This window comes from Eschrichtius robustus, chromosome 3, assembly GCF_028021215.1.
Source record: "Eschrichtius robustus isolate mEscRob2 chromosome 3, mEscRob2.pri, whole genome shotgun sequence".
Lineage (NCBI taxonomy): Eukaryota > Metazoa > Chordata > Mammalia > Artiodactyla > Eschrichtiidae > Eschrichtius > Eschrichtius robustus.
The window spans coordinates 25,290,495-25,301,946 of NC_090826.1; the positions used below are offsets into that span (position 1 = coordinate 25,290,495).

The 11,452-nt window shown below is 58.0% G+C and overlaps 1 protein-coding gene across 1 annotated transcript; it reads left to right on the forward strand.

Annotated features, from left to right (window-relative positions):
- Window positions 1-2,279: 2,279 nt before the first annotated feature.
- Window positions 2,280-9,989, forward strand: HCRTR1 (hypocretin receptor 1). Its single transcript, XM_068537838.1, has 7 exons — window positions 2,280-2,478; window positions 2,668-2,846; window positions 4,032-4,275; window positions 4,649-4,764; window positions 6,644-6,870; window positions 7,955-8,076; window positions 9,799-9,989. The coding sequence occupies exons 1-7, from the start codon at window positions 2,280-2,282 to the stop codon at window positions 9,987-9,989; spliced, it is 1,278 nt and encodes a 425-aa protein (XP_068393939.1).
- Window positions 9,990-11,452: the final 1,463 nt, after the last annotated feature.

Sequence of the window (11,452 nt, forward strand, 5' to 3'; positions counted from 1 at the left end):
GTGAGTCCAGGGTCCTTATCTGTGAAATGGGGATGGTAACAGCTGCCTCACTGGGTTGATGTGAAGATTAAATGAGATCATGCAGATGGTGGGGACTGTACAAATGGCAGCTGTATTATTCTAGCTCATTGCCTGGCACACAGCTTAGAAAATGTTAGTTGAATTCATCAGCCCCTCTGGCGCCCCCCCCCTTCCTGCCCCCACCTACTGTCCTTGTCTTGGGAGGGGGGAAAGTAGGTATGAACAAAAAGGATTGGAGGGCAGATGGAATCGGAGGCTGTGAGAAGGGCGAGCAGGGCCTTCTGGCATCGCGGGGAGCTAGCTGCTCCAGCAACAGCCGGGGCCTGGCTGGAGGTGGTGCAGTGACCCACCTGTGCCCTCATCCTCATCAGCTAGGTGAGGCAGCGGGGAGAGGTGGAGCTGGGATCCACCTCTGCACTGTGGCTCTTCGAAGCTGCCCGGGGCCCGCCGGCACACAGTAGGTGCGCTCTGAAAGCAGAGTAGCCGGAGGCAGAAATGTTGAATGAATGCGAAAGGTATGAATGAACGGATGCAAACATGAATGGAGGTGGGATGGACGCTTGAAGTCTGGGGCGAGGAGGAACGAGCATCTCCCTCCCGGTCTCTGGGTTGGGAGACCTGCAGCCGAGACCGGCCAGGGGCTCCCTCCCCTCCCTGCCCCTCCCGCCCCGGCACCCCCCCACCCCACCCCCCCCACCCCCCCCGCGGCGCGCAGCCTGGCGGAGCCCGCGCCCAGCCACAGCCCGCGTCGGAGCCAGCGCTCGCGCCCAGCCAAGAGAGCCCAGGTAGCGCATCCTTGGGAGGGGGTTGCCCCGGCCCCCTCCCCTCCACCCCCAGTCCCCGGAGATCGGCCTTCGGGGCGGGGAGGCAAAGTCCCGGTGCAAGATCGTGGGACCAGCAGCCGAGGACGCCGGGGTCCCGGAGCCAACAGGTGTGGGGCTTGGGGGACCCCCGGGCTCGGGGTGGGGGGTTCCAGAGGACCTTCGGCGGGAGCCAAGAGTCTCGGGAGATAACCTGGGTGCTGGGAGGCTGGGTCCCCGGCATGCTCTGCCCTCCTCCCGGCAGGCAGGCTCCTAAAGAACGCTTCGCGCCCTCGCTCCCCCCACCGCAGCCCCCACAGCCCCAGAGATGCAGGGAGGTCCCGCTGAGGAAGCGGGTCCGCCGGCGCCCGCTGCGGGTATGAAGGAGACCCCTCATGCTCCCCGGGGGGTCTCCAGGGATCGGCAACCCTCCTACATACGTCCGGGGTCCTCCCTTCTCAGCCGGGGGAAGGACGGGTCTGAGCGAGCGAGGAGGGGCGGGGTGCGAGGCCGGATTTATGAATGAAGAGGGCGGCCCGCGCGCCGGTCCAGCGACCCCTGGCGGCCGCCGGGGCGCATCGCGGCCACGGGATTCAAGGGGGGACTAGCGGGGGTTGGGGGCTGACGGGCCCAGCCCCTGTGCCTGGGGCTCTCCCCTCGCTTTCGGAGAGGTTGTCAGTTCCTCCCTGCACCTCTACCCACACTGTGTGTGTGTGTGTGTGTGTGTGTGCGCGCGTGTGCGTGTGTCCCCACCAGGGAGGGTCTGGCAGGTCTTGTGGGCGGGGCCTGGGTCTTCAAAAGCCTCCCTTGACCAGTTTTTCAACCAAAAATTCAGGCCTGTGAACTGACTCAGGAGAGAACATTTAAATCAGGATGGCTTCCCCTCTCCAATCTGTGGTATTTGGTGGACTCAGACAGACCTGGAATAGCAGCTTTGTGACCTTGAGCAAGGGGCTCAACCTCTCTGAGCTTCTATCTCCCCCTCTGCAAAGCAGGGCTCTTAATAGTGGTAACCGGCAATGACCGTGAAGCCGGCTTCCGGTGCCAGTTTCTGGGTAAAGCACTTGGCATTCATTACAGCTCATTACTCCTCAGCGGGGCCCTGTGAGGCCGGTTCAGTTATTACTCCACGGGATAGATGGGGAAACCAAGGCTGAGAGGTAAGTTACCCAACTGGTATGAAATTGGGATGCAAGGCAGATCTGTCTTTCTCCATCGATTTCAGGCTCTCCGTAACCCACATGACTGTGAGAATTAAGAGGAAGCTTATCTGCAAATTGCCTGGCACTCTCCCTAACGTTCCCTTTTCCTTCCTTCAGAAGGTTTCAGGCTGGGACCACAAACACCTGAGTGCAAGACTCTGGGTCCCCTGAGGGAAGTGGGCTAAGGCCTGGCCTGGGGGCGCCCCTCCCTTGGGAGAGCCTGGGACGTCCATCAGCTGTAGTGGCTCCTGAGCTCATGGAGCCCTCGGCCACCCCAGGGCCCCAGATGGGGGTCCCCACTGGCAGCGGGGAACCGTCCCCGGTGCCTCCAGACTATGAAGACGAGTTTCTCCGCTATCTGTGGCGTGACTATCTGTACCCGAAGCAGTACGAGTGGGTCCTCATTGCCGCCTACGTGGCTGTGTTCCTCGTGGCCCTGGTGGGCAACACGCTGGGTAGGTCTCTAGGTCCCTGTGGTGCTTCGGGCTTCCCCTGGGGAGTGGGAGGGGTCCTGGGCCTTGCTTCTCTCCCCCTCCCCCCAGTCCCTACTGGGTACTGTGGGGGAAGGGTCTCACTGATGGGACCCAGCTAGACTGGGCGTGGCTCTGCCGCCGGCCTCATCTCATCCTGCTCCCACCCTGCAGTCTGTCTGGCCGTGTGGCGGAATCACCACATGAGGACGGTCACCAACTACTTCATCGTCAACCTGTCCCTGGCCGACGTGCTGGTGACGGCCATCTGCCTGCCGGCTAGCTTGTTGGTAGACATTACTGAATCCTGGCTCTTCGGCCATGCCCTCTGCAAGGTCATCCCCTATCTACAGGTGAGCTTTGCCTGGGTGCCCCTCATGACCCCCCTGTCATACCAAGTACAAAAACCATGGCCTTGCATAGGTCTCAGTGAATTTCAAACTTGCCTTTTAGACAGGACATCATGGCTCAGTACCTTGGCAGTGTCATGCTCTATTGTTAGCAAGGGCAGGCCGCCAGGCACGACACTCAAGGACACAGACACAGACACAGCCCCATATACTCATACAGAGATCCCCTCCAGGTCACACCCATAGACATACACACAGGCATGTACGGACACATGTACAGTCACTTCCAGGTACACGGGCACACAGTGGAGGAGAGAGGCGCAAGCCCACCGTGACAGAGAGTGGGCCTGTTCCCTGATCCCAAGGGGGGCAGCTTTGAGGTGGCGGGCTGGCAAGAGTCTCCTCCCCGCCCCTTCCGATCCTGGCCGGGGCCTCCCCTCTCCCAGTGGTGGGCATCAGGCTGTCCTGTAGGGTTGCTGGGCTGGAAGGAGAGCTGGCCAGAGGGTTGCATCCCTCGACCCTCTCCCTGTACCCCAGAGGGCAGGGAGCACTCCTGGAGCCAGTGCCCCTACGTCTCTGGCCTAGGTTCATCTCTGCCTCCCAGAATAAGGACTCTTTTTCCTCACAGCCTGGGGAAGGGATGGGATCCCGGGGCAGAGAGAAATGCCTCTTGGATTTCCCATTATTTGGAGGTTTCCCACTCAACCCACTAACTCTGGCAACCCTGAGAATAAAGACAGGCAGGTGAGGAAATCCACCTTAGGCAAGTTATTTAATCTTTCTTGCTTCAGTTTCCTTACCTGTACCTTGGGGGTAAGAGGACACACCTCAAGGGTTGTTGTGAGGATAATGAGAACAGTGTCCGCCACGTAGTTATTTCCTAAAGTGTAAATTATTATTCATAGTAGGGGAGCACCTACTATGTGCCAGGTCTCAAGCTGGACATTCTCCATCCATAATTTCATTTATTCTCACAAGAATCCTGCCAGGTGGATGATACATTCCCATTCTGCGTATGAGGCTCAGAGAGGGTGAGTGATTTGCCCAAATCTACACAGGCAGTAAGTGGCGGAGTCAGGATTTGCACTGCACCTGGCTGCCTGGTATTTCTGGGCTGTGAGCTCCATCACTCACCCCATGTCTCTGGGTGGCCCCCAAAAGGACTGACATTGTGTCCCCATGGGGCAGGCCGTGTCTGTGTCAGTGGCAGTGCTGACTCTCAGCTTCATCGCCCTGGACCGCTGGTATGCTATCTGCCACCCCCTGCTGTTCAAGAGCACTGCCCGGCGTGCCCGTGGCTCCATCCTGGGCATCTGGGCCGTGTCGCTGGCTGTCATGGTGCCCCAGGCTGCTGTCATGGAATGCAGCAGTGTGCTGCCCGAGCTAGCCAACCGCACCCGGCTCTTCTCTGTCTGTGATGAACGCTGGGCAGGTAACGGCGGGAGCCTTGGGCAGGTGTCCCTGAAGTGGGCACCTCCGGGGCACACCCCCCCAGAGCAGACATCTATCAGGGCACTTTTGGGGTGGGCACCCAGGGGTGGGTATCTCCTGGGAGGACACCCTAGAGCAGGCATCTACCAGGGATACCTCCGGCGTGGGTACCTCCTCTAGTGTAGACATCTGCCAGGGGTCCCTCCAGGATGGAGACCACTGGGCTGGGCAACTCCAGGGTCTCTCTGCCGTGGCACCTGTATGGGGCCCAGCTGCTTACTCTGGCCCTAGTCAGGGCAGGGTGGTATTGCTAAGCAGGGCAGGCTGAGGGTTCCCAGATTGAGCCCAACCCTCGCATCTCTTGGCCCCTGCAGATGATCTCTATCCCAAGATCTACCACAGTTGCTTCTTCACTGTCACCTACCTGGCCCCGCTAGGCCTCATGGCCATGGCCTATTTCCAGATCTTCCGCAAGCTCTGGGGCCGCCAGGTGAGGCGCACTCTGGTGTCACTGTCTGGGCTGGGAGGGGACAGGGGTACTGGTCTGAGGGAGTAGACAGTCCTCTGCCTTCAGAACATGCCATCCTGGCTGCAACCAGAGAGGCTAGGCCTAGGCACATGTCAAACTCAAGGCCAAAATTGCTAGTGCCGGCCCTGGAACCGAATAGTAACAAACATCCTCCTAACATCAGTAGCTGCCAGTTATTGTACCAGGCACTCCCAGCTAGTCTTGCACCCTCTTCACCACCATATGTTATCCCCACCTTTTTTTTTTTTTAATAAATTTATTTATTTTATTTTTTTTGGCTGCACTGGGTCTTCGTTGCTGCATGCGGGCTTTCTCTAGTTGCGGCGAGCAGGGGCTACTCTTCGTTGCGGTGCGCGGGCTTCTCGTTGTGGTGGCTTCTCTTGCTGCAGAGCACGGGCTCTAGGCGCGCGGGCTTCAGTAGTTGCAGCACGTGGGCTCAGTAGTTGTGACTCGCGGGCTCTAGAGCGCAGGCTCAGTAGTTGTGGCACACGGGCTTAGTTGCTCCGCCGGCACGTGTGATCTTCCCGGACCAGGCCTCGAACCCGTGTCCCCTGCATTGACAGGTGGATTCTTAACCACTGTGCCACCAGGGAAGTCCCTATCCCCACCTTAATATATGAGAAAACTGAGACCCAGAGAGGCAAAGCAACTTCTCCCAAATCCCTCACCAGCGAGTGGACGATCAGGGACTAAAACCCAGGTCTGTGGGGTTCCAATGCTCGGTTCAGCGCCACAACAGCAATAACACCTCCGTGCTGCTGTCCAAATTAGGCACTTTGCTTGCAATGTCTTCACAACTATCTAAGCAAAGAAGCAATATTACCCACTTTACAAATGCTGAGTAAGGGCAACCAATCTGCCACGGCCGATGAGTGGCAGAGCCTTTCTGGTTCCAGGGCCTTCCTTCTTTCCTCTATTACAAACTGACCAACAGCAGGTTTTGGTGTTGGGGGGGGGGGCGCGGTTTGCCATGGGAGGGGGTGCTCAGAGGCCCCTGGCACTGCGGGACGAGTCCTGGGTCAGTGCCCGGGCGGGGAGAGGAAGCTGGCCAGAACACGAGCAGCCCTGCGGCCCACCAACACTTGCCATCTGCTCCTCGCAGTCCCCCGGTCACGATGGCAGGAGTCGCTATCCTTATCCAACAGGAAAACCAAGGCTCAGAAAAGAAAAGTGAGTTTACCAAGGTCACATAGCTCGTGAATGGCTGAGCTGGCCCTGGATCCCAAGTTTCCTGAACTCTAGCCCCATGCCCTTCTGTTGTGGGGTGATTCAGGTGTCCAGTGTGGGAGAGGCTTTGAGAATATCTGTGGCTGCTCCAGGAGCCTAGAACCACAACAGGCCTATCGGCACTGACCTAGGCTGGGACCTGTGCTCTGAGGCCCAGGCCATTCCACGCTGTCCACCTGCATGCCCCTTGCTCAGGCCTCCCAGAGTCGGGCACGGACTAGGGGAGGCACGAGTCATCCAACCACCCCTGTCACCACAGATGGAGGTGGTGATTTAAGGACGATGGATGGGTAGCTGGAAGGATGTTCAGGCCCCAGGCTGTGACCTGGGGACTTGTCAAGGGTCCCCTACCTCATCTATAACTAAGGGTGAATAATACCGTACCAAGAGGCATATTGTGGGTGGTCTCACGATGAGCTAATGGAAAATGGAAGTACGCTCAAGTCCAGAGTGTTGGCTTTTATCATGAATATTAGGCTCCTTCCTGCTGCAAGGGTTTGTTCCCTTGCCCACCTGCCCCTGCCCCAGGGTCCAGCCTGGAGCAGGCCCAGCGAAGCAGAACGACCCATCCAAGGAGCTGTACCCACCGCTGCTGTCTGTGTGTGCTGGACAGATCCCCGGCACCACGTCGGCCCTGGTGAGGAACTGGAAGAGGCCCTCAGACCAGCTGGAGGACCAGGGGCAGGGTGTGGGCGCAGAGCCCCCGCCTCGGGCCCGTGCCTTCCTGGCCGAGGTAAAGCAAATGCGAGCTCGGAGGAAGACGGCCAAGATGCTGATGGTGGTGCTGCTGGTCTTTGCCCTCTGCTACCTGCCCATCAGTGTCCTCAATGTCCTCAAGAGGTGAGAGCGTGTGGGGAGGGGTTGGGGGTGGGGAGAGGTGGTGGGGTCAGAGGAAGGAGCTCTCTCTGCTTCGGAGAAAGACCTGGCTTTCTCCATTATTATTATTATTATTTCTCCATTATTATTTCTCCATAATAATACAGGCTAGCCTGCCTCCTAGGGCTATCGTGAAAATTCTCTCGTCTGGGCACTCAATCATCAGGTTGTTAGGGCTGGGAATGGAGTGAACGAGTGCACGGGACAATGTCCTGCATTCGTGGAGGCGACATCTGGTGGGAGAGAGAATGGACATGTATTACAATGTCAGCCAGTGATAACTGCTTTGAAGAAAAAATAGGGAAAGCGGATAGAGAATGACAGTGACAGAGGTTGGTGGGGTTTAAAAAAAATGTTCTTTAGATGTAATGGTTAAAAAAAAAAAACCCCTCTCTGAGGAAGTGACATTTGGCAGAGACTTGAAGGAAGGGAGGAACCACACCTACAGGTGTCTGGAAGAATAGCAAATGAGAGGCCATGGGGTGGGGGTGGGGAGGGGGGCAGGGCAAGACCCTGGGCTCTTTGCCATGAGACAATCTCAGTGTGAGTTTGTGCTTGGTCACTTCCTGGCTGTGTGATCTTGGACATATCACTTTGCTTCTCTGAACCTCAGTTTCCCTATTTGAAAAATGGATGATGTCTATGACTCATCATGCTGATACGGGGATGGATGATAAAGTGGAGGGGGAGCCCCAGGGGATCACACAGCTGGTGACTGAGCAGAGGTACCCTGGTCCCTGTTCCTAGGCCCACTCTGGTCATACTTTCTGCGCCCAAGAACCCCAAACTGTGGTCAGGACCCCAGACTCAGAGGCCCAGGAAAGGGCTACCTGGTGGACAGAAGGGGCAGTGGGACTCTTGTACTTTACAGCCATTCATGAGCTATGTGACCTTGGTCAACTCGCCTTCCTTTTCTGAGTTTTCCTGTCTGGTAGATGAGGATGGCGACTCCTGCCCAACATAAACACACACACACACACACACACACACACACACACACACACACACAATCTATCCCATTTCTGAGTGGCCTGCCCCCTGGTCCTAGGGTGTTTGGGATGTTCCACCAAGCCAGCGACCGAGAAGCCGTCTATGCCTGCTTCACCTTCTCCCACTGGCTGGTGTACGCCAACAGCGCCGCCAACCCCATCATCTACAACTTCCTCAGTGGTGAGTGGGCTGGGGACACAGAGTGACTGAGGGTGGCAACAGTCCCCAGGACAATAGTCTCCCCATCTTCAACCCAGGCTGAATAAAGCATGCGGGGAAGGATACACCTGCTGCCTCCTGGCGATCATGACCCTGCTCTGGGAACTCCCACTCAGGGGGAAGACTTGTCCCCGCCCAAGAGCCCTGCTCTGAGTGGGAGACAGGCCACACTCCCAACAGTGGCCAAAGAAGGTGACCAGCACCAGGACCCAGTTTTGCAGATTACGCAGACCACTGAGTGGGTGGGAGCGCAGGGGCTGGGCCAGCTCGCCTCCACCCCTGCTTGATGCATGCACAGCAAGACTGCCAATCAGCCAGTCTGGTCAACACAGGCTCCAGATGGAGCCCCTGCCTGAGAAGATGACTGCATAATCGAGGCATCAGGGGGAAGGGCGGGCCACCAGCGAGGCAGCCCAGGGCCAGGAAACAGCTTCCCCATGCCCAGCTAGACACATACTGGCAGAGTGGCCCGAATTTGGGGGTGGGGGGGCTACCCCTGAATCCACCTGCCTCCAGCACCAGCCCTCCCACTCTCTCCCCTGCAAGTCCAGGCATCTCTGGTCCCCTGTCCCCCAGCCCAGGCCTCCTCTCTCCGCTGTCCCATAGCCCCCACCCCCTTCCACTACCTCCTGGTCTCAGGGTGGAAAGGCCCCACCCCGGGCCCCCGCCTGGGCCCAGCAGAGTGTGACTCACCAGACCTCTGACTCGGACCAGGCCTAGAGAACTGACCAGATGACTGCTCAAGCCTGGACAGTCTTTGAGAAAAGGTTGAAAGGTTAAAGAAGGGGCTGGGGTCAATGCTGTAACCCTCACTGAGACCAAAGAATTACTCAACAAAGGCTAGCCGGGTGGTTTCCAGCTCAGAGGAGAGAACAGAAGAGATGAGCAAGCGGCAGAGGACACATCAGGCAGACTTCCTGACGTGCATTCCTTCGTTTGGTCTACATTTACTGAGCGCCTACTGTGTGCTCGGCCCTCTGCTGGGCACTGGCCAGGCTTGCGGGGTGATTGAAACACAGTTGTTCAGTTCCAGCACAATCTGTTGCCTGGTGTCCTCTGACTGTACAGGTGGCTGTGGTGGTCCCTCCTTCCCCGCTGTCCCCTACCCTTTAAGCAAAGGCTCTGGAATGAGAACGGGGCCCAAATTCTGGCTGGTGACCTTGGGCAAGCCACTGCACCTCTGTGTGCCTCTGTGGAGTGAGGTTAAAGGACTCCAGGCCTTCAGGGTGCTGGGGTGAGCTGGGCGACAAACTCAGGCGCCCAGCGCAGTGCCTTGTGCAAGGGCTGCTGCCGCTGTCATTTTCATCACCATGGGGCAGAGATGGGGAAAGCCTAGCCACAGATGGTGAGCCCTGAGCCCCTCCACCTACCCGCCAACGAGGGCAGAGGTGACCTGAGCTCCCTGAGCCAGACAAAACGTTTTCAGCCAGGCTCAGAGCCAGAGCGCAGTCAAGGAATCAGATGAAAATTGCATTTCTCCTTGGAAACCTGCTCCAGGGCCTCTGTCCTCACTCTCCCTGGCAGTGACGAGGTCGCCTTGGGGCTCTCTCCTGCCCAGCTCTTCCCTTCCCTCCCACCCCCTCACAGGCAGCTTGGCTGGAGCTGCGTGGGTGTCCCTGGGCCCAAGGCCCCTTCCTGCCACTTTTGTCTCCTTATGGCTGTGTCTTCTGTCTCTCAACCAAGGCAAATTCCGGGAGCAGTTTAAGGCCGCCTTCTCCTGCTGCCTGCCTGGCCTGGGTCCCTGCGGCTCTCTGAAGGCCCCCAGCCCTCGCTCCTCTGCCAGCCACAAGTCCTTGTCCTTGCAGAGCCGGTGCCCCGTCTCCAGAGTCTCGGAGCACGTGGTGCTCACCAGTGTCACCACGGTGCTGCCCTGAGCGAGGGCCATCCTGGTGGCAAAAGGGGGTGCAACCTATCCCCTGCCTGGACTGCTCCTCTGACTACTGGGGGACCTGCCCCCACTCCTCGTGGAAAGATTGCTGGTTGCAGTGCGAGGCCGGGGCTCCTCGCCTCGTTTTCTGTTTAACTCTGGGCAGTGTCACTTCCCTTCTCTGAGCTGCGTCCCCTAAGTGGATTGATGTGAGGATTAAGCACGCTCAAGAAGGTGGAAAGCTCTCTGTAAACTGTAAAGTGTTATGGACAAGATTAACGTTGTGTTCCTCCCACTTGGCTATACCACACAGTACCATCCATCACCATCATCCTTCCAGAGCTTGGCCCTCCTCCCAAAGACCCCTCTCCTACCCAATCATAGGTCTTCCCTGGAGTCTGCTATAAGGGTCCCAGCAGGCATTTCCATCTGGTCCAGGGGCTCTAAAGCCCAGGCTGCACTGGGCAGCGCTCCTTGAGGCCCATGTGAACTAATCTGAGCCCAGCCCTTCCCCAGTGGGAACAGAGCCCCACCCTCACCAGGTGCCAAGTGCACACACCACAGACTGCACCCCGTCGGTCGTGCAGTGATAGGACACTCTCCATGAGGCCGTTTGGTATGGAGGCCAGCAGCCTGAAGCAACTGTAATTAAAAGGCTGGCACTGAATGTTCCCTTTCCTTGTCATTGCACAAAATCTGTGCTTCTTGGGTTAGGAGTGAGAAGGTGGGGAGGCTGGGGGAGGGGAGAAGACAAGGCAGTGCTGGAATGCTGCTATCTGCTGACCCCTCCCACCTCTCGTCCCCTAACACACGGGATCCCAGATGGCTCCTGGGCAGGCCTCAGAGCACACGTGCTCCTGCCCGCTCACGTGGCTCCGATCCTCTGATGCCACGACCTCGATCCTGGCCACATCTGTCTGCTCACGAGCCCAGCAGTCTATGGAAGGTTAAGGGGGGTAGGGTGGGCAGACAGCGGGGTTAACAGACCGATTTACTGTTATCTTCACCTTCTTGGAAATCAGGGCTTGCATTTATTTTCTATGAACTCACAGATTTAAAAGAGAAAGCCAGAGACTGGGCTAGACGTGCTCCATCTGCCACCAAGATGATTAGAGGGCTGCCAGAGGCCCTGATCCTTGCTGCCAGAGCAGGAGGTGGGAAGCAGTCTGAAGGACTCTCTGCTGAGAGGAGCGGGAGACATCTGGCAGAGGCCAGCTCGGCCATGCGCACCGCTGGGTCTGCTTAACCTGATTAATGACCTCACCCGTCAAGAAGTGGGGCAAACCGCGGCTCCTGCCAGGGGCCCAGCCCAGGAATGCTTTAGCACCCCTCCTCGTAGGCAGAGCAGGTGCAGGGAGTGGTCTGAGCACATCATCCTGCTCTCCAGATGACTCGCCAGCCCAGCTCACGTGAACATTGCCACAGATGTGCAGCTGTTGCCAGAGGGTACAGGGTGTCCCGCCCATTCTC